At 34.4% G+C, this 23726-nt stretch overlaps 1 protein-coding gene and 2 pseudogenes across 2 annotated transcripts; 1 reads left to right on the forward strand and 2 right to left on the reverse strand.

Moving 5' to 3' along the window:
- Positions 1-1902: 1902 nt before the first annotated feature.
- On the reverse strand, positions 1903-5834 carry LOC121969962. 2 transcript variants are annotated; one of them, XM_042520305.1, is made up of 9 exons: positions 5678-5834; positions 5221-5458; positions 4999-5136; positions 4737-4815; positions 2807-2875; positions 2644-2719; positions 2487-2555; positions 2331-2368; positions 1903-2235 (listed from the first exon to the last, which is right to left on the reverse strand). In XM_042520305.1, exons 2-9 carry the CDS (start codon positions 5386-5388, stop codon positions 2153-2155), a joined length of 720 nt encoding a protein of 239 aa, XP_042376239.1. In that variant the 5' UTR covers positions 5389-5458; positions 5678-5834; the 3' UTR covers positions 1903-2152. The 2 variants fall into 2 exon arrangements, with proteins under 2 accessions (XP_042376239.1, XP_042376248.1); XM_042520314.1 differs by lacking the exon at positions 5678-5834 and having other exon boundaries at positions 5321-5649.
- A 3826-nt stretch (positions 5835-9660) lies between these two features.
- LOC122040167 lies at positions 9661-18253 on the reverse strand (annotated as a pseudogene).
- Positions 18254-20428: 2175 nt separating this feature from the next.
- The window catches only part of LOC122040175, a 34020-nt pseudogene continuing 30722 nt past the window's right edge, over positions 20429-23726 (forward strand).

The raw sequence follows: 23726 nt of genomic DNA on the forward strand, positions 1-23726 counted from the left end.
CTTTAAAGCATACAATTTGTTTCCACGTCACTTCATTTGTCATTTCGTTTTTCATGCTCGTGCTATTCCTTGAACTAAATCCGGCTTCCTGTGCATATTGTTATAGAACGAATATGTATCCTCGCTCTAGAGATGAGAATTCCATTCCAATTTTTGGCTTTCGATCATCTACAACTTGGGGAATAAATTCTTGATCATGAACTCTATTTTCTTCCATTTCTATGCACCCTTGCATTATATTTGACAATAGATTAATAAATACTACATCTTATTTCAGAATAAACAATAAACAGAAGTTTTTCAATTAACTTGACAGAGACATTAAACTCTAAACTTGATATTGTTTCCAACAAACTTAAGTTGCATGATCATGATCTCAACATCTATAAATACACTGTTTTACATACACCTTATAGAGGCATATTCTGCAAACAGGACCGAATTATGCAAACAGAACAATATTATAAATCTCCTTTACGGAAAATGAAGTTAACCTCGATCAATTAATGTACGAATTGTGATGAAATAAAGAACAGATGGCTTGGAAAATGAGAACGGCAAATCAGAAAAGATCAACTAATGAAACTATAGTTGTAAGCACCATAGTTGTAAGCATCAGAGTAAAAGATCAGTAAATTTATTATAACAGTCTTGCAAAGATCTTACCGAGCAGGGATGGAAGGGCGCTTGTGAGGCTTTGTGGCGACGAGGAACCCATGCACAGGGAGAGAGCAGCTAGGGCTCTCGTCGGTTGAGAGGTAGGCGACGGCGAGGAAGGTTTCGGAGAGGAGATGAATCACGGAGAGGAGATGGCTCGCGGCAGGTTTCAGAGAGGGAGAGCTTGCGGCTCACGGAGAGGAGATGACTCGCAGCAGGGAGAGCTTGCGGCTGGAGAGGAAGGTGGCTCGCGGCAGGTTTCGAAGAGGGAGAGCTTGCGGCTCGTGGAGAGGAGACAACTCGCGGCAAGGAGAGTTTGCGGCTGGAGAGGAAGGTGGCTCGCGGCAGGGAGAGCTTGCAGCTGGAGAGGAAGGTGGCTCGTGGCAAGGAGAGCTTGTGGCTGGAGACGACGGCTCACCGGAGAGGAGGAGATGGCTCGTCGGAGAGGAGGAGACAGCTCGTGGCAAGAGGTGGCTTCTTCTTCTAGGGCTCGCGGCAGGAGGTGTGCGTTCTGCTAGGGCTCGCGGCAGAGGTTTGATTTTTTGTTTCATGCGTCTTTTTTTGTTTCACGCGGCTGACGTGGACTGCACCGCACGGCACCGGAGGATTCTCACCACAGCAGTTGAATTCTGTGTATATATATATATATATTAAATATGATACTATTTATTATGTGGCTAATATAATATAACAAAAAAAACTTCAATATGATATTAATTCAGAGTTAATTAAACCAGTATTATTATTATTAATCACTAGAAATGAAGTTTTAGATATTTTGCAGTTCACAGAAAATCATATGCAGTAAAGTAAAACATACCAGAGCTCAAATTCTCTGACGTCAACAAGTTCTTTGCCACATGTATCTATCCACTCAACTTTTTTCACACATACTACAACAAGATTTCTCAGTTTCAGTTAGTTCTCTGAGCTCATTGGCATCGACTTCTTCGTGAGTCGAACGATCTCCGAAAGGTTTTTTTAGCCCATCCTTTTGGCTCAAAGCAGGCCGGCTCCTACATTTCATCGGATAATGAATGACTGACAAAGTCTAAGGTGGTAAAATGATCATCTTCATCTCCCTCTTCAAATTGGTGCAAAGGTACAAGAACCTCATTTAGAATGTGTCGTCGTCCACACCATGAGTTATCGTCGAAGGCGATGGAAAGAGTTGAAGAAACACTATCGTTGAAGTTATCATCAACGACGACGGAGAGGGTTCAAGAAACATTAACACAACTAATAAATATAACTATGTAAATAACACAGAATTTTAACTATGAGAGAAAAAAAATGCTCCTCGTTGGGGCAAAGTAGAATGGTTATTACAAACGAGAAACAGAGTGACATCAATTTGTAGAAATGCAGTACGAAAACCTAGCCATCTAGTGATAAATCAGGCATATGGAGTTTGAAACTCAACTACGGTATATTATGAAAGATTTTCTCCCTAATGGATAGTGAATCCGAAAACGCTAGTTGTCAGGATAGATCTTCATGTGCATTTCTCCAATTTATCCAAGTAGCCGATGAAAAACTTCCGTTGAACCGGGCCGGTCACCTTAGGTTCGATGTTACCTGATTCATTATTTTTTTTCTAGTAAGAAAACCTAAAAAAAATTATTACTTTCTTGCTACAGGTTTCACATTTCTGGAGCTTGAAGCAGAATTACTTGGTTGAAAACTGTTTGGCTTTACGGAACGATAGATACTGCAACACAAGAAGAGTTCACGATGAGAAAAGAGGGAGCCATAATACAATCCAAACAATTATCTACAAGAAAACTATAATCCGATGAACTGGGATGTCGGGAAGGAAAGTGGTACACCTTTGAGATGTGAAGCTGTTTCGTTGCAAAGAATTTTTCCTAATCTGAGCATGCACTTTTGCTTCATGGCTGCCGAACAGAAAGAAAAGTTGTATTGTAGAATCTGATTTGATCGAATGAGATTGATTTAGAATAAGAGGGAATCAAATTATCTTACCTATTGAGATACTCCAATTTTGCCTTTTTCATCAAGTTCCCCTTCACATTAGACAGGTTAGTGCCTGGTCCACTCCCTACAAACAGTCATCGCATGTCCATGCTAAAGTAAATTGTAACAAATATGGTTCGGTGTCGATTGTGTAAAGGAATAAAAATATTACCTTCCCAGAAACTCCTTTTACTGCTAGGAGGAACTTTGGAACAAATTTTGATTTGCCGACTTTGTTTCTCTAAAAAAAGAAATGTCAAGAAACATCAACAGAAATTAACTACATGCGGAAGTGTAAGATTATGCACTTCATGTTGCTTAATTGGTAGAATAATTTATGTGCCTACAAAAAACTCAGATTCCTGCAAAACTGATTAGCACGGATGGTTAAATTATTCCTCTAATTTCACTGGACTTAGATGATGAAAAATGTGATATGAAATAACTAGCCATGAATGAAATGAAATTTTTGCATGAACTTAATTTCCTATATGATCGTTTGGTTTTCTATCATTTTTTTTGAGCAATGATATGCACAAGGAAAAAAACTCAATGAAAACCTCAAGGATAGACACATAAAGTCATGGCCCACCATTTCACTTTTTGTGGGCCCCATCACTTTATGTGTCTATCCTTGAGGTTTTCATTGAGTTTTTTTCATTGTGCATATCATTTTTCATTTTTTTTATAGATTTTTCGGATATTACTTTCTCAATGGTAGAAAACATTAAATTGTTTTAGGAAAAAAACCAACTTGGTGAGAGTCATTAATCTAGAGTATAAAAGTCACGGAAATCCATCAGTACCGCGAAAAAAATTGCACTGAAAAAGGATAGGGTTATGCAAATAATACCATGGGTCTAATTTGAATTTCGTTTTAGTGACCAATACTCATAATCCAAATGGTTCTAGTAGTCATATTACCAATCAGTTCTATTGTCTAATCCGGTGACTCTAGTTATTTCAGTCACTTGTTATGATTCAATCGAGTAATATTAAGAGAATTATTTCTTTCAATACTTACTCCTTGTTAGTTAACAATTGATTGAATTTGTATGCTTAATTTTGATAATTAAGGTCAAATGATTATTTATCAAATTTATTGTATTTTCATCAAATAGGAGTTGTTTCTGTCTTCAAGTGGCACTACAATTACATATTTTCCAGTAAGAAGTTAAAGCACAGGCATAGACTTAGTAAATCAATGGATAATGTAGATAGTATTGGACATACAGATAGAAGTGAAGAACCAATTTTAAACTAATCCAATCAAGAAACATAATAAACAATATATGAGAATGTCTTCGTTGAGTGATTAGTTGGTCATTTTTTACAAACAAACAAACAAAAAGGAGGAGCAAGTGGTTGAAATACTTTAACAAATTGATCCTGATACTCCAGTTATTCGGGAATTTGATTGAAAATTGAAACCAGGGTCTTCTCTTATTTTGTGAAACTTGACCAAACAAGTGAACATGCAATCTGTCAATACCTACGGGATACATCATAACAGACATACTCTATAAATGGTTTAAAATCATTATGCATCATCATTTGGTAAGAATCTAAAACCAAAATAACTAAACTCTATCAAAAGAATATTCCATTATATTGTTATGGAAAAAAATTTCAGTTGTTTTATGCTACCAAATTCTCTAATTGCACCTCAAGAAGCCTTAAATCAACAGCTCCTACAAGCTTAAGTATCTGCCCCAAACTTATACTAGGACGAAGAAGTACAGCTCAAACCATGAACCAAAAATCCCAAAGTATTCTCCAAACCACTCAATTCCATAGGGAAGAGATCAACTCTAGTGAAAGTCCAAGAAAGATGGTAAATTTGCAAGACCCAAAATGGCAAACGCACATGCTTGAGTGCATATTTTAACATACTTCAGGCAGATGCAATTTGTTTACTCACCATGGTCATAATGCTACTATAGAAAAAGAAAAAAGAAGTTATTGTTTATGACTGCAACATTTTACACGCATGTTTGCTGTTCATTGCTACCTATTTCCTTGATCCAGTTCAAATGGAACCATATTAGCTAATGTGAAATGACTATTAGAGAATAAATAAACAACAGCAAACAATGACTCACTAGCTTGACTTTCTGCATATCGCTGTTTAAGTTTCTCAGCCATTCTATTTTGTGCTTCTTCCCTCTCCTTCAACTTTGCCTACAAGCAAGCAATTGGGAATCAATTCAGTGTCATTCCTTTAATATACTAGTGGTTTACTATGTCATCTCCAAATTCTAATTTAGAAATGTAAGAAGAATGTCAGTTTTTGGCTAGTGATTTCTACTTATTTTCCTTTTGATGATGATGATGATGAAAAGATCCTAATAGAGAACACTATACCTCATAAAGAAGTCTCCATTTAAATACTATTTTCTTCTGCTTCATCCTCTTGATCACAATATTAGTACTCTCCGATCCAAATTGTTGCTCGTAGAATCTTTTCCACAGGCCATCCGTAACTGGGCTAAGATCTCTTCCCTACATTCCCATTGATTTAGGAATGAAAACCAAACGACAAAACGCACAACAAAACTGAAAGAAATATGAAAACATGGCCCTCACTTCTGTCGAATTCTCAATATGAGTCAACTGATCGATATTACAGTGAGGTAAGATATCCTTCAATAGGTCTAAATCCATATCTCCAACATCTCCCATGTACCTAAGATTAGCGATTGCCGTCTGCGTACATAGCTCCACCAAGGAAGGAACTTTTCTGGAGAACTCCATTCCTCTCCTACAGATTTTGATGCGATGGAAGGTCCGATATCGCAGATCAAAATTTTTGCTTAAATTAACCCTACATCAGAAGCGCGAATGCGAGACGATTATTAATCAAGAAACAAATAAAGCAATCAGATCTAAATCTTCGCAAAAAAAATTGTGTTTTTTTTGGTTAAAGAAGCGTGAGTTGATTTGCTGAAGAGATTGAGAGAACAATATGACGATCAGTTCATTGATGCATTCGGTCCAAATAGTAAAGGTGAAGAGAGTACGAGATTGAGAGAAAAAAGCGTACCTGAATCGTCGAATTGGACGGCAGAAGAGAAAGAGGGCAAAGGCATAGGGGCCAGCACATCCTAAATCTATCTAAATTCGTTAAAAAGAAAACTAGTTGTTCGGAGATCGAAACTGATAGAGATGATATGAGTTGAGTTTGATTCGATTAAATTTGATTTTATGATAATTTTTTTTAACGCTCCATTAACAACTATTTTAAAAGAACATGGGGCTATGGTGCCGTGGGTATGTTGTATTTATAGTAATTTTTTCTTAAAATAGGGAGTGCAATGAAAGGATTTTGAAATTCTAGATTGACTACTACATGTGCTTCTTGATTTATCCTAGTAGCTGGTGGAAAATTTTGTTGAGACTGGACTGATCACTTAGGGATAGTCAATGAAATAACTAGATTTATTTGTTTTTTTTAGTGCTCATTAACAGTATGATGTTGTGGTACTACGGTAAAATATTCATGTGGTAAAAGGTAATTTGTTCTTCCCAGCGCCCCTGCTAATTCGTCCCTAAGTCACATGGAGAAGATAAATAACAGATAACTACTAATCATTAGTGCAAGAGCAAGACATGGTCACATGGGAGAGGACATGCTCAGATGCTGTCAAGTTTCGATCTTATGATCTCATATGACAACATCCGTCACAGTAAGATATCCAAACTTAGGCATCTAATTTATCTTTATAGCCGATAGAAAATTTCTGTAAAATCGAATCCATCCGGATAGGACTAGCCAATGATTTTATCTTTTTTTAACACTGCAGTAATATTAAAATCCTCTCAAATTTATAATAAAATACAAAATTAACTATTATATTTTTTTAAAAAAATATTAATTAAATCAATTTTAAAATACCTTTAACGCTTCACCTTACTATCTTACTATTTTATTAAAAATCTCCCCCTTTATTAACTAATTTTGATGAAGCCTAAAATAAATTTAGGTTAATATCAATTTTTCTATTCATACTAAAAATAACTCCAAGGTTTATTAGTAATTCCACAAGTGAAACAATCAGTGATCTAGAGTACGAAACTCAGCTGCGACATATTATTATGAATTTTTCTCATCATTAATTTTCTCTGGTTATTTTTTATAAAAAAAATATAGTTCTCTTTAGTCCCACATCTTAGAATTGATAACACTATGATAAAAAAAAACTTCTATAAATATTTTAAACCAACAATATTAAAAAAATATACTTTTCTTAGTTTTTTTACTAAGATAAGTATAATATTAAATTAAATTAATTTTTTTCATACGGAAACCGTAAAGGTGACACTTCAAAGACCCAAATAATTCAGATTTTCAAAAGTCAGTATTTTACCCTAATGACTCTACTTTAGTATTTTAATGCTAAAATGTACGCGAAGCTAAAATGCACGCGATGCGTGTGCATGATCACTAGTTAACATGTCCCCTCGAGGCGGTGCGATGGTTAAGACATGGGGTGTTGTCACATGAGGTTTTGGGGTCGAAACTCGACGTGATTGAGCATAATCTCCCCCATTGTCTTGGCCATTTACACTAATGGCTAGTAGTCACCCGTGATTTACCTCCTCCATGTTGGCCTAGAAACGGATTGACGGGGGCGCTGGAGACAAGCGAATCACCTTTTGCCACATGATCACTAGTTAACATTAAAATTCACTCAAATATTTTTATTTTACTACTAAAAGATAAACACTCCTATTTTATTTCATTTTATAAGAATTACTTAAATCACTGGTTTATTAATGGAGTATAAAAATTTTAGAGACATTCTAAATTAATAAAACTTAAATTTAATATGAAAGAAGAAGAATGGAAAAAAAAAGATTTCACTCATTGACAATGAAAGGAAATATAGAACCAGGAATTTAACTAAATCCATCTTCTTTTTTATTTTTTTTTATTTTCACCGAAATAAATGCAAATAAAAATAAATTTATGCGTCTCATTAAATAAATAAGAAATGAGAGCCTTTTCACTTCCTACCATTCCATCTAAACAAATAAGATATATGTAATAAAATAAAATTGATATAAATATAAGGTAAATTTGCATGCACTAATAACTTGTTTTTTTTCTCTATTCACTTAAACTATTTTAGATTGCTTCAATTTTTTTCCATCCGAAAAACCCAAGACAACAAAAGAGCCTACGTCAATCATGACTTCTAAATAGCATCAGTTCATCCCTTTTTTAAACAACATAGTGCTGCAATGCTCGTCAAGAACTAAAGGGAAAATTTTCCCTTCGCCCTCCAAAAATTATTAAAATTTTCCACCATTTTAAAATTGTCAAACTACTCCACAATGTCCAAATCCATTTCATTTCACCCCCTCCACCTATGATTTCAATGTAAAATCAACAATGTTTAGGTGGTGAAATGAAATAAATTTAGAAACTATGAGGTCAAAGGAATATATTGGATGACAAACTCAGATTATATATTTTGCAATAAATACACTGAGGGATCTAGAATAGTTCCTTTGCATATATTAATAGAGATATATGATTCTCATCTATTTTACAAATAGAGACCATCAATCTCACTAATATATACAAAGAGATCATCCTCTGAATCACAAAAAGTGGTTCAGAGGATCTCCTATAGCATATAAGCCGGATCCTCTGAACCACTTTTTACGATCTAGAGGATAGTCCCTTTGCATGCATTGATGGGAATGTATGGTCTCCACCTATTTTACAAGTAGAGACCATCAATCCTCACTAATACATACAAAGGGACCATCATCTGGACCGCAAAAAGCGATCCAGAGGATCTCCACTGGCACATAGGTCGAATCATCTAGATCATTTGTTGCGGTCCAGAGGATGGTCCCTTTGCATACATTAGTAGGGATGTATGATCCTCACCTATTTTACAACTGGAAACCATCAATCCCACTAATACATACAAAGGTATCATCCTCTGGACCATAAAAAGCGATCCAGGATCTCCTCTGGCATATAGGATGGATCCTCTGGATCACTTTTTACGATCCAGAGAATAGTCCCTTTATATACATTGGTAGGGATGTATGGTCCCTACCTATTTTACAAATGGAGACCATCAATCATACTAATACATACAAAGGGACCATCCTCTAGACCGCAAAAAGCGGTTCAGAAGATCTCCTCTGTTACATAGGTCGAATCCTTTGAACTACTTTTTGAAATCTAGAGGATGGTCCCTTTGCATACATTGGTGGGGATGTATGGTTCCCACCTATTTTACAAGTGGAGACCATCAATCCCACTAATATATACAAAGGGACCATCCTCTGGACTGCTTTTTGCGGTTCAGAGGATCTCCTTTGGCACATAGGCCGGATCATCTGGATCACTTTTTACGGTCTAGAGGATGATCCCTTTGTATACATTGGTGGGGATATATGGTCCCCACCTATTTTACAAGTAGAGACCATCAATCTCACTAATACATACAAAGGGACCATCCTCTGGACATTTTACAAGTAAAGACCATCAATCTCACTAATACATACAAAGGGGTCATCCTTTAGACTGCAAAAAACAGTCCAAAGGATGGTCCCTTTGCATACATTAGTGGGGACGTATGGTCCCTACCTATTTTACAAGCGGAGACCATCAATCCCACTAATACATACAAAGGGATCATCCTCTGGATCGCAAAAAGTGGTCTAGAAGGATCCCCTCTGCTAGCAGCTCAGATCCTCTAATCCGCAAAACGCAGACCAAAGGATAGGCCACTCTCCATTTGGTGAAGAGTGATGGCCCCTACTTATTTTACACGTGGGGTCATCACTCTCCACCAATGGTAGAGAGTGACCCATCCTCTGGTCCGATCCGCTCTCCTCTACTTACACACGATCATAATTCGGCAAATTAGCAAACAGATGAATCTAAATCAACTAATTAATACAAAATTATCTCCCTGGACACATTTCCAATTAAATAGTATCTCAAATAAGAAGAAAGCAATTTAACAATGATGGTAATATCTGGAACCAAGGCATCGTTTAACCAGAGTCGGTATATAACGGCCTTTCTCTAAGCCATATATTCTTCAACTTTGGGTTTAGCCATAGCAGAAGAAACCATGCTGTGAGGATCAGTAAGATGGAGGCAACAATGGAAGAGAGCCATGACCATGATTCGTTATGGAAAACTGCAGCAACCTGATCAGATGTCTCGATCCTTGGTTGTAAAGCTTGTCTGACTATGAAAGCGCCCAATGCCCAATCTAGCATGACATTACCGACCTGGTTTGTGAAGACAATCCTGCTTCATAGAGAATATATAGATTAAAACCAAGTTATGAGGATAGCCAAGTTTATAGCCATACCAAGTTATTCTATGTGCGCGCAGGTAAACTTCAGCCAAAACAGAAAGATATGTACTTTAAATTTATAGATGCTAAGCAATGGGGATAGCCAATACCCTCTGTCATCCAAATCAATTCCAAGAGTATCATGCAGCAGTGCCAAAGATATACGCTGAAGAAAAACAAAACCTTGAGAGATCTTCCTCGTGGTAAGTATGTATGATATTCATTTTTTATTTGCAGCCAATCTTCACTGCAGTACTTTTCTCAGGCCAATATCAAATCAGAAAGTGATGATGTCTCCCCAAGGCCAAAGAACTATCAAATATTACTTGTCAGTTAACAATTCATATCATAAACAAGGATGCCTAAGGAAAAATGAATTAAAAGTGATCTGCTCCCTGATAGCTGTGGGATCCCAAATTAATCAAATGATTGCTATTCAATATCAAGATCACTTTAACCAACATGGTCTAGTGGTTAGCGAGCTAGATTCAAAGTGTTTCCGGTTAAAGGTTAGGGATTCGAATCTGTATAATGGCACTATAAGAAATGCTTTAGTCCTGTTGCTTCTGCTTTGAATGGGAATAATCAAACATCTAATATGGTGCGAGAAGACCTCGTGGACAATACCAAGGAAGAATATCAAGATTGCTTTTCATGAACTTGTTATGCATTAATAGATATTTGATTTGGGAATTTCCAATGCGAAAAGAATGCCTAATAGCTGTATACTTAGGTAGACTTATTGCCTTCCATTCCATTGAAACAATACGAAACTTGTAGACAGAGGATGGCATTTGTGCACATGAAGACATTAAAATCTTTTTTGTGAATGACTAAACACAGAAATGAGACATTTTGTCAAGAATTGCATGTGATTTTCAGACATGGCAACTAAATTATGTTGCTAATGCTCTCTCAGCATCATAGTCAAGAACTATATTTTAACCTTTTATGAGCTTCAGCGATCAATGCAAGCCTAATAACTATCTCAATTTTCCAAAAATAAGTTATGAATAATAGTGAAATTGTAAATGCTTATAATCTATTTTCAGTATATGAGTTAGGTGCAGATTTAAACTCTATCCTTTTAGGTGCTGCGATTAAAGAACTCACCTTTTTTGGTCGAGGGTAATTCCTATTCTAGTGTATTGTTTATAAAGGTTACTACTCTATTATTATTATAGGGACCTCGGTTGTCTTTTAGAGCCTTTTGGCGGACTCTTGATTAAGACTAGACGTGTTTTGTGCTCTAAGGCAAACACTTTAATTTTGGAGCAAGACACTCTTAGGACAAATGTTTAATCCCTAAAGAAGCTTGGTAAGTTTCCCTTTAGCCTTGAATTGCGTCACAATATATTTTTTAGTGGGTGAATATTGTATCTTATACATATATGTGTGCGTGTGTATTGTTTCTTCATTGCAAGAAGAATTACAAACAACTTGATGAGGATTAACCCCTAAAATTTTTGGTGTTGACTAAGCTTTTAAGTGGCACTGCCATAACCAATTTCATATATATCTTGGCGCCAATCACTTGTATATGTCATGGTGTGTCAGCCGGAAGTGTACATAGGATGGGTGTTGGCCCCATCATGCATTATCATATATGGGCTGTCACTATTGCTTGGAGTTGGATTGTCATTGTTGTTGATGCAATAAGGCCAGATGACAATGTTTGCTATTCCAAATTGTACAAATATCCTCTAGGAGTACATGGATCCACATAGCTTGCTTCCTGAGTTCCTGTACAAAATCTGCAGCTGCATTGAAAAACAATGTCAAATGGATTGACTATTAGGACATACTGATCAAGAACAATGGACACTGAATTTATGCAAACCTGATGTAACATAAAGTATACAACAGCAAGAAAATGTAATGAAAGACAGTTAGCCTCTGAAATACAAGGAGCTTGAGGTGGTAGATTTAAAAAACCATATTTAACAGGTATTTAATCTGTATTTTGCTGCTTACAAAAGATTATTTTGAGAATCTTCAAAGAAATTACTTAGCATTAAGTCTCAGCAAGTAACAGAAGTGAAAAACTTTCTTGCATTCTAGATTAATCTACTCATAGCTCATATTTTGATGATGGAAGTTCTAAAATTTCTAACATTGACTCATTTAAGTAATATAAGATGCAGGACAATATAAACATCATGTCCTTGGCTCAATGCCTGTATCTTCAATATTCTAATCTTGTCACATGAATGTCAGTTTTTTTAATGAAATAGTAAACCATGGTTCACCGAATTGTTTAATGGAAGGAGTTACAGGCTACAACAATTAACTGTAAATTTTTACTGAAGTGGTAAAACCATGAAAGTTATACTCATGGTCCTAGTTTCAAAACCTGCCTTCACTGAAATGGGAGCTTACTTCAAATTTTCCATATAATCGAAGAAACAATCAGCTGTAACTTCACATGCAAAACCAAATTCTGACTAAGTAGTACAAACATCAGTACCAATTTAGAAAGGTATACATGAAAAAAAGAAAAATCAAACATCAACCATGATCTCTAGTTAATTTTAAGGTTTGGTCAAGAAGCACACACTTTATTAGGCCAAGTACAAACTAATTGAGTATCATTAAGAGTTAAATACTAACAAAACATAGTACACACAACATCCTTTCGGGGAATTTTTCATGACAAAAGATACCAAAGCAATTAGTTTTCATAGTGCAGCAGTCAAGCTAATGATCTCAATGGCACCATTAAGCGCAAGACTAAAACATATGAAGTGTCAGGTTGGTTGACAAAATAAGTCTTTCCTAGAAAAGCAAATGACCTTTTACTAATTATTTTCTCTTTTCCATGTTCAATATGAAAGCATGGTGATTCTCTGGTTCCTCATGATAATCTACATTGTCTGGTTTGAGATAATCTAACACAATGAATCTTTATGCATGATCTTTCTAATAAAGTAGCTAGATTCTAAAAAATTTCATTAGAGAAAAATATTTTTAAAAAGAGAAAGAAAGAACAAGGATTTAACTCAGGGAATGGTTCTGGTCTCTCGTCTATGCAAAGTTTTCTGTAGATTTATTTCACAGCATACTTTATAGTAGTACAACAATACAAAGGATCCATACAAATTTATCTTCCAAATATAGCTTTAACTCATATAAGGATATCTATCAGCACGAAGGTATAATCTTATAATAATTCAAGACAATAATAAGAATTTTAAAGGAAAGTCACCTGTGACTGCACAGGTTATAAGTGACTTTTCCAAAGGTAAGCAAATGAAAGAACTCTGGGGCCAAGGGCGCCCTGGAAACAAAAGTTATCTGACAAAGATAGCCAGGATAGTAGAAAATAGTAATTCAGCAAAATTACAAAAGATCAAATATAGTATAGCTCACTAGCTCAGTAATGTACAAAATAGTGCATAGTTTACTCATAGCAGTGTTAGGATCGCCCATCATGGTGACTGAGCAAACTTTACTTAAAGCAACTTATTATTTAGACTAATAAATGTTATTTTCATTCTTTATAGTTCCCACTAAGAACCATTACCTTTATGATCAAGACAATCAGGCCACTTGTTACTTGGCAACATTACATAGGCATTTCAAAACCATTGTTGGCCACAGTTATCAAAATATATGGAAGTAACTAATTAGTTGCTTAAAAGTGAATATATATAAAAAAAGGGTAGCCCGGTACACGAAGTTCCCGCTATGCGAGGTCCCGGGGAAGGATCCATTGTACCCAGTCTTACCTTGCTTTTTGCAAGAGACTATTTCTAGGATTCTAACTCTGATCTTTTGGTCACAAAGTAACAACTTTACCGTTGCACCAAGGCTCCCCTTTTAAAAAGTGAATATAATAATCATAATTCATAAAGCTAACACAAATGCTTGCTACTTGAACAAATTTTCAGTCATAGTTAGTTTAACCATCTTATGAAATGATAAAGTGAAACTTGAGCTGAAGCCCCTCCAAGTTCAAATATTCCAGTAGCTGAAACCCATGCATAGATGCCTTCATCACTGCCTGTAAAACAGTAATTAAAAGCAAATGTACCGTGCCATGATAAAACAAATTAAAGATGAAAAATCTCAATCTATGAAGATTCAATATGCACCTAGTAGAAAGGAAGATAACCACAAGCTGCAAAACTAAATGAGTTATAGCAAAGACAATGAATACGAAAAACATTTGGATGAAAAATACAACTAATATCATAATGATAAACAAGATAATTGAAAAAACAAACTAGAGAACCAAGTATTCATGGTATCAAGGCATGTAACTATAAAACTATACGCATATCTAAACCTAAGTTTCAAAGTAAATGTGCAAAGTTATACAAGCAACTTCTGTAAAACGTTATGACCCTCATAGAAAGGGTACTATCTTAATGTCATCAAATAAAGCCTTGATAACAAATATCAAGATCAATTAATCTTTGATAAAAAGTTTTCATTTGAGGAATAGTGTACAATTGTACATCTGAAATATTGGGTAACCAATCTTTCAATCTCATGCCATGAATTGATAACTGATGAAAATTTTCCAAATCATGTATTCAAAGATGAATTCCACAATATTTAGATTTCCATGTTGTAGATTTTACTTCTCCACAAGCAAGTTATAAAATGAACCATGCATTTGCAATTTCTTCCAACAGTCATACCTTATTAAGAACTTAATAATGCAATTATGATGGATTCGTGACCAAAATTATTAGATCATAGTCTATGACAAAAACCAATTTAGAAAAGAAATGGAAAGGACAAGAAAAATAGAAGTCAGAGAGGAACACAAATGACTGGAATTTATGTGTGTGAGTGAGAGAGGGAGGGAGGGAGAGAGGAATTGTTGGTATTAAACAGTATCACTGATATTGATTGATAAGTCAAATATGTAAACAAAGGAATTTGAACTTTAATTATTCAAAAATTATTTCACAAATAAATAGGGCTTATTGGAGTCATCAGTTTCATATAGCTTGTTCTAGGAAGCAATCTATTGCTATGCAGCAGAAAATGGAAACATGGTGGTTTACCACATCTCATAGTACTTGTCAATCACCATTACATGGTTAGACCAAATATACAGAGATCATTTGGAGTATCAAATACATATATATGTGGATACCATATTGTTTTAATATTCAATTTGCTTATTCAATCCCATTATCATGTTTAAGCCAACTAACATCTACCAAGCCCACAACTAAAAGTTGAGCCTTTTTTTAGTAAGGGATAATGGAAGTCAGGCCGCATGATCATGTGGCCCTTCCCTCATAACTCCTTGTTGATGAGAAAAAGAAAATACAGTTTATGTCCAAGTAAAAGAAACAGTTACAAGACTGAAGCTCATGGCAAGATTTAGGTTCCCTAAAACCATAGAATTATAGGTGTTTAGTACATTTTATCTAGTTATTGCACTCAATTAAATCATAATAAACTTTTAAGGGGCGCAATTACACTACAAATGTAAATATATATACCAAAAAAAACTATTACTCAAATTAATACAGTATGAAAATTGAAAGAAGCGCACTGGATTCACCTGCCTGAGATCACAGATGCCCAATCATTCTGGAATCTGAAATCATAAGATCTCAAAACCTTCCTGCAAGATTCCAGTATTCTATTTACCACCGAAGTGTTCAGTAACCTCAAACCTGCCGTCGCCATCAGCCTTAGTTCGGTATCTTCCCACACTTCTCGTGGTACTGTAACCTTAGCAAAATGAATCTAAATTTTCTTTTTTACCCTTAGAGGAAAATAAGAGAAAAAATTAGATGGAATAGAAAATTGAATGTGAGAGAAACATATGATGAGAGAGAATGTTGAGAGAGAAAGTGTGATGGAAAAAAATAAAGAGAGGGAAAGTGTGGTGAGAGAAAATGAGGAGAGAGAGCATGATAGGAGAGATTGAGAAGAAAAAAGTATGATGAGAGAGAAAGTGCGTTGAGAGAGAAAGAGTGATGGGAAAAAAATGAAGAAAGAGAAAGTGTGATACGAGAAAATGAGAGATTGAGGAGAGAAAGTATGATGAGAAAATGTGATGAGAGAGAAAATATTATAGGAAAAATGAAGAGAGAGAAAGTGTGATGAGAAAAAATGAGAAGAGAGTGTGATGGAAAAGAATGAAGAGAGAGAAAGTGTTACGAGAGAAAATATGGAGAGAGAGTATGGTAAGAGAGATTGAGGAGAGAGAAAGTATGATGAGAAAGAAAATATGATGAAAAAATGAGAGAATGAAGAGAGAGAAAATAATGAGAGAGAGTGTGTGATGAGAGAGAATAAGGAGAGAAGATGGTAGAGAATAAGTGATGACAAAGAATGAGGAGAGAGAGTGTGATGAAAGAGAATGAAGAGAAAGAAGAGAAAGAAAGTGTGATGAGATAAAATATAGAGAGAGAGTATGGAAAGAGAGATTGAGGAGAGAGAAAGTATGATGAAAAATGAGGAGAGAATGAAGAGAGAGAAAATAATGAGAGAGTGTGTGTGATGAGAGAGAATACAAAGAGAAAATGGTCGAGAATGTGTGATGACAGAGAATGAGAAGAGAGAGTATGATGAAAGAGAATGAAGAGAGAGAAAGTGTGATGAGATAAAATATGGAAAGAAAGTATGGTAAGAGAGATTGAGGAGAGAGAAAGTATTGTGAAAAAATGAGGAGAAAATGAAGAGAGAGAAAATAATGAGAGAGTTCGTGTGATAAAAGAGAATACAAAGAGAAAATGGTATAGAATGTGTGATGAGAGAGAATGAGGAGAGAGAAAGTATGTTGAAAGAGAAATGTGGTGATATAATGAGGAGAGAGAAAGTATGATGAGAGAGAATAAGGAGAGAGAGTGAAATTAAAGAAAAATTGAACAAATATACTAAGAGTATTTTCGTCCAAAACTTAATTCTTTCTCATTCCATCAAAACCTAAGGGAGAGGGTGAGTTTCATTCATATTCAAGTTTTTGGGTTTCATTCCAAAATCTTGATTCCATTTCCCATCAACCAAACACAAAGTTTGGGAATGAATCTATTCTCTCATTCCCAAACCTCTAAACCAAACGTCACCTAAGTAAATTAGATTTCATTAATAATTTTATAGATTAAAGTTAAATTTTATTGTTTTAAATTTTTTACTCGTTAAATTTAAATTGAATTGATAATTTAAATTTTTATTTTAAAGTTAGATTTAGTTATTAATTTTTATTTATTTTTTATTATAATTTATCAAGATTTTTTAATTTTTTATTAATAAAAATTTAATTTACTAACAAAAAATTAAGTTTGATTAATAAATTAAAAATATTTATTCATTATACTTATTATAATTATAAATGATATTTTTTATAAAAATATTTTTAAAAATCAAAAGAATATTGCACTATTATTTCCTTATAAATTTTATTTTATTTTTCTTTGTTCTCTTTCATTATCATTTTTATATCGTTTTCATTATGCTGTGGCTCCTCCATAAGTTATTATACACTCTCTCTTTTTTTTTTCTTTTTTTTTTCTAATTCATAATCAATGTTTACCAATAAAATTTTTTGACTAAATAAATTTGATTGATAATTTATTGAAGTTAAAATTAAAAAAAAGATAGCTCATTGCATAAAATTCGCTAATACAAAATTGGAAAATGATCTATTATAAGTAATGACTATATCTACTACTGAAACATATTATCTCTAGTTTATACAACAACAATTTTATTGTTTTTATTAAATTACGGGAAAGTTTAACATAAAAGAATTTTCATTTTTTTAAAAAAATTACTAATAAAGAAGTGAGCTTACACGACCTAATTGGTAAATGTTTCTGATTGTGAAAAATAATTTTTTTTTTACTATGTATAAATTATCCTTTTAAATTTTACTAATAAAATTAAATGTCTCTAATAATATTTTATAAAAAATATATATTTTTTAAAAGTATTATTTATTTTTTTAAAAAAAATATTATGTATTTAAAAAAATAATAAGACCTTGAAAAAAATTGCCTATGGCCTCAAGAATCGTTAGATGCCCTGCCCGGAGAGACTTTCATAGATGCCGAAAGGCTAATAATATCAAGGGAAGGCAATGATCCCCACCCGCTCTTGAACGCAAACACGTGGATCCGAGAGCCGGTGCTCCCTCCATCCACAATGACTTCTCGAGGCTACGAAGAGGCACAGGAGTCTAGCTGACTAGCTGCGAGGGCGGAGCCGATGAGGATGTCTCGACGATGGCGGCAATGGTTCTTGGGGAGGAAAGAGAAGGTGGAAGAAGCAGAGGGGGGATGGAGCTGATGGGGCTTGATGATGCTCATCGTGTGTGAGGTCTCCAATATGACTTCAAGTAATCAGACATTCGATTGTCGCATCAATGTCTTAAGAAAGATCCAGGGTTTTTCAAATCGCCATGGTCGGGAGGTACAGAACAGCCCCTGCCTCCCTTGGTAATCCTTGCCAACGATTCTCCGTCTAGTAGGCACAGATTGAGATGCAATGGCTTTCATAACCATGTGGCAAAAGGTCCGAGGACCAACACACGGAGGAGAGGAGGTAAATCACGATACTGAGTGAAAAGTGGATGAAATATCTCATGCGGTAAATCAACAACCATTTATCAACCCTGTTAAGTCCGTGTGAACATGACGATTTTCATAATCAAGAATGAGAGATGGGTACTGAGAAATGGAAGGATAGGATTAAGTGAGAGATTGAGACTTGTAGATCGTACGATTGTTGATGGCCATTTGTCGGTGTAGGAAAAGGGAAGATGAAAGAAAGGGTCAGGCCTAGGGCATCTACATTGCCATTAACATATGAATGCATTAGAGCATCCTCAATGAGGTATTAAATGAGTATTATAATACCCATTTAATACCCTTTTCCATTGCGAGTAAGTATTATAATGTCCACTCACATAAAAGAGAGGAGTGTTAAGTTTGTTTTATTTTTTTCCCTTTTTTTTTTTTGTAAATGGTAAAAAACATATTAAAATAATTTTAATATTATTATTTTTAAATAGTAAAATTATTTTTTAAAAATTAAGATTATTATTTAAAAATATAATAATAATTTAAATATTTTAAATTATATTTAAATTATATTTATTTAATATATATTAATTTTAAAATAATTAAATGGACTATGAGACCCATAAATAATGAGTGTTAATTTTAAAAATAACATGAAAAAAAAATATATTATTATAATAAATATGTGACAGCGGATCTTATACTTTATACTTTTGATGAGGTAATGATTTATACTTTTAATGAGGTAATGATTGTTATAATGGATTAACATTGAGAATACTCTTAATCATAATATGTTATTTTTTTAATTTGTTTTTCAATTTATAGGTATTAAAGTGTTCAGTTTTGAACACTTTAATACTACAAATACTATTTAAAAAAATATTCATGTTAGCATTAACACTTCACGTATTAATGCCCTTTGGAAGTCGTTAGACTTAGGACATCTCCAATGTAAGGTTTATGAGAGGTTTGTAAAATAAAAAAAGTTGAATAAAAAATTTTGAATTATTATAGAGGTGAGGTTTGAGATTTGTAATTTAAGAGCAGTAGTGAAAACATAAATATATTCTTTTGTGTTAAATTTAATGCAATATGTATGAAGTCATGTAATTTATATTATGACATGGATCACAAGAAAGTTCATTTTAAATTTTAATCATTCAAAATATTTCAATGAACTTTTATATTACTAATATTGTATATTGAGATCTTACAAAAAAAAATTCATTTAGAATTTTAATTATTGGACATAGTGTTTAGAAACAGAAGCTGTTAAAAAAAAAAAAAAAAAAGTTCGCGCGCCACCAAACTTTAAATGCGTTTATGAAATTTTCAAAATGTTAAAAAATCCACAGATTTTACATATTTCCTTATACTGTTTTATATGTTTTGAATTTACATATCAGTTTTATGTCTTTATTAGACTACTATTTTAAATTTGACCGTCTGTTTCTCTTTTTTGTTTTAATATTCAAAATTTTCATTAATTCATTATCATAATTTACATATTTCGAGTAAAGATTAATAATATGCGTTTGTAATGAAGTAGATACAATACTATTATTTTACTCTGTTATATATATATATATATATATATATATATATATATATATATATATATATATATATTATCAGTAACTCCAGGGCCTGGATTATATATATATATATATTATCAGTAACTCCAGGGCAACGAATCCAGGCTGGTCCGCTAGTTTCAGTTACGGCCACGTGTGAGTCCCACGTTGCTTCTGGCTTCCCTGACGCCACACCGCACCGCTCAGTCTTAACCTTCCTCCGGCGACGTGTCGGACGGGCCATCATGCAGTACACCTGGTAGCCGTCACGGCCGACACACAACCTCCATGATAGTTGTGACCGAGCAGCCTCTCTGCTTTTCTGTACATCATCACAGTTGTACGAGATCATACATTGTGAACTCGACACTGAGAAAACAAAGCCATGAAGGTGCGTCTTCTTCATTTGTTTCAGATTTTCTTTGGGACAATTCATTAGTTTTAGCTAGCAATTTCACACTAAACTTGAAGGTCCGCGACACAAGGTCGCATACCCGCGCTTCTTCTGAGGAAGAAAGCAGGAGTTCCGGTCAAGGAAAGCAGAAAGCAGAGGAAGATGCAGAACAGTAGCAGCAGCAGCAAGCAACTAAGAACAAGAAGGCTAAGGTCGAGGACGAGAACAGCGACTCGACGTCAAAGTGTTGGTATTTAACTGTTCGATGCGCAACGGAAGGTGTGAAAAATAGATTAAACGCCTTTTAAAATTTTTCACAACAAAACAATTTTGTTTAGATCGAACAAAAGATCTTGTTTAATTATAAAATCTCTTATAATTCAACATGCAAACATTATAATATTTTCTTTATAATTCTACAAAATAGAATTTTTACCTTGAGTTCGCACCTAAGATTTGCAGGTCGCCAGAGTTCTTCACAGGTTGCCGGAGTTCTTCCAATGCCACGATCTTCCTCTCCAATTCTTCGAATCAACGGATGGACAAAAGTGTGGACTAACTCTTTTAACTTTTCTCACAAAATGAATTGTAGAATTTTTCACCAAAAATTCTCTTTTTTCATTCTTTCTTTTTTTTCGAGAGAGAAAGAGAGATGTATATTATAGTAAGGAGAGAGGGGAACGTGTATTATGAACATGGGAGAAAAAGAGGGAAACGTGTATTATCGAGTGGGAGAGAAAAGAGGGGAACATGTATACAAAAGTGGAAGAGAAAAAATGGGAACGTGTATTATAAAGTGAGAGAGAAAATTTATAATATTCACAAATATTGATTTCTCTCTTTTATATTTTATTCGTAATTAAATTACAAATAGAATATCTAAATACTTGATTTTTCTCTTATATATATTTTATTTGTAATCAAATTACAAATAGAATATCCAAATATTTGATTTCACTCTTTTATATTTTATTCGTAATCAAATTACAAATAGAATATTTGTATATTTGATTTCTCTCTCTTTTATATTTTATTAGTAATCAAATTACAAATAGAATATCTGAATATTTGATTTCTCTCTCTTTTATATTTTATTCATAATCAAATTATAAATAGAATATCTCTTTTTTTCTCTTTTTTTTATATTTTATTAGTAATCAAATTAGAATAAATAAATATTTAATTTCTCTCTCTTTTATATTTTATTCGTAATCAAATTACAAATAGAATGTCTTCTTTTAGTAAAAATAATAAACAATTTATTAATTAATAAATTTTGTGAGAATAAATAATTAATCAAATTAATTATTTAAGAGTGTCCATCATGATTATACGAAGATGGTTTGGGGACCATGGACCCATAATTTCAAGCTCCAATAAATTTAGATACAATTAATTAAAGCTCTTTAACTAATTATCTAATTTATTAATTCCGAGATTATTCCACTAAAATCCGGAATTGAACTCTTGAGAATTATGGAACATATTTACTCAAAAGATTTGAACAGTCCATTGATATAATCATTACATGTCGATCAACCCTCCGTTCATGGTTCACAAATAGAGCTAGGCGAAATTACCGTTTTACCTCTCTATTTGTATCTAAAACCTTAAGTACCATTGATTCACTAGTGAATAGTTAATTCATAATCTAATTATGAATTAGAGCGCTCAAACTATTCAGTGCTAGAATCAACACTCAAGAGAACCATTTTAGCATCCTTTCGGAAGTTACGGATTCCGTATCTATAAATCATATTCCCAGCTGAATGTATAACTGAGTCTCCAAAATGTAAGTGTTACACCTATTATTTAAAATAGATTTTAACAAACAAATCAAGAGACTTGTTAATACAAACAAGGAGTCTATGACAACTCAGGATTTAGATTGATCTACATATGATCATCTTAGCGATGTTGATTCGAGTCTTTGTAACAGTACTTAAACATAGACACTTAAATCACATCTGGTCCTTGTCCTATATAATCATATTATATAAAATGTCTCTGCTTAGTGTCATTACACTGATTGTCCGGATAAGACTATCATATTCATAATGTCAGCAAACTGCATTCATGATTTCCAATTAAAGATCCATACTTTAATCAATCATGGACATTTTAAATATATTATCTATGATTTTAATCCTCTTGTATATAACAATCTTATATACTAAAATCATAGTTACATCAATATATTATGGATTTTATATAGATATTCATTTTTATACAAATAAGCATAAAACAATCAAACAATAAAATAAATACTTCTTTTATTTAATTCAGCAATTAATAATAAATATCTGTTTTACGGGCATATTCCCAACACAAAGATCTCCCAGGAATTCCAAGACTTCTGCAAGGCCGCCAGGAAGCATCTCCCGATCGTGGAGATGCGCAGGATACTGGAAGCCAACGAGCAAGATGCTTCTGGTTCCGAGGATGCTGTCGTCCCGAGATGGTAATGGTCAATGAATCCAACGAGTTGATCGGTTTAATGTGCAATTAATAGTCAAGACATGATGTTCTACGGGCCGCTCAAGAAATGCCCGATGTGCGAAGGGCAGATCGACTGCACAGGGAGCAACTACCAGTGCACAGGAACCTTCAGCGAATGGAGCAGCTGCACCTACACCACCATGGACGCGCCTCGCAATGATCAGCCTGTAAAGATTCCCGAGGAGATCAGTGACAATTTCGTGAAGGAGGTGATGATAAGTTACATTTAAATTGTTTGCTCAATTCGCTAGAGAAATTAACATGCTCTTATTCGGTTGCTCTGAATCGGAGTCTCAGTGGGTGAAGAGACAAGAATCAAACGGTTATCCTCGCCGGGAGTTGACGATGGCGGAGAATCCCTTGTCTGGTTTTGTGATTGGGACATCAGGACGGCTTTCTCATTGTGCAAAAAGGTGGGTCCCGCCGCCCAGCGGCCCCCTAGGCCTGGTTCCACAGGGATCCTAGGAGGAGGTAAATCAGCGGTGAATGCTAGTCCGGGTAAAGCGTGGTGTCTCCGAAATTTAACACAGCCGACCCAGATTATTCATCCATGTGCGCGTCCGTGGACCTTCGACCCTACAACTCATTGTGCAAGGATGCCACGCCTTAACCGGTTGATCAGCCCACGGGGGCTATCAAGACGACTTTCTCATTGTGCAAAAAGGCGGGTCCCGCCGCCCAGCGGCCCCCTAGGCCTGGCCCCACAGGGATCCTAGGAGGAGATAAATCAGCGGTGAATGCTGGCCCGGGTAAAGAGTGGTGTCTCCGGAATTTAACACAGCCGGCCCAG

The sequence above is a fragment of the Zingiber officinale genome, chromosome 1B, assembly GCF_018446385.1.
Source record: "Zingiber officinale cultivar Zhangliang chromosome 1B, Zo_v1.1, whole genome shotgun sequence".
Lineage (NCBI taxonomy): Eukaryota > Viridiplantae > Streptophyta > Magnoliopsida > Zingiberales > Zingiberaceae > Zingiber > Zingiber officinale.

What these genes read in the sequence shown, in the direction of transcription:
- LOC121969962 (XM_042520305.1), bottom strand. Translation starts at nt 5,388, where the DNA reads ATGGAGTTCTCCAGAAAAGTTCCTTCCTTGGTGGAGCTATGTACGCAG. An exon ending in ATATGCAGAAAGTCAAGCTA is followed by an intron (nt 2,876 to 4,736) that starts GTGAGTCATTGT and finishes TTCTTTTTTTAG; the next exon opens with AGAAACAAAGTCGGCAAATC. An exon ending in AAATTGGAGTATCTCAATAG is followed by an intron (nt 2,556 to 2,643) that starts GTAAGATAATTT and finishes TCTGTTCGGCAG; the next exon opens with CCATGAAGCAAAAGTGCATG.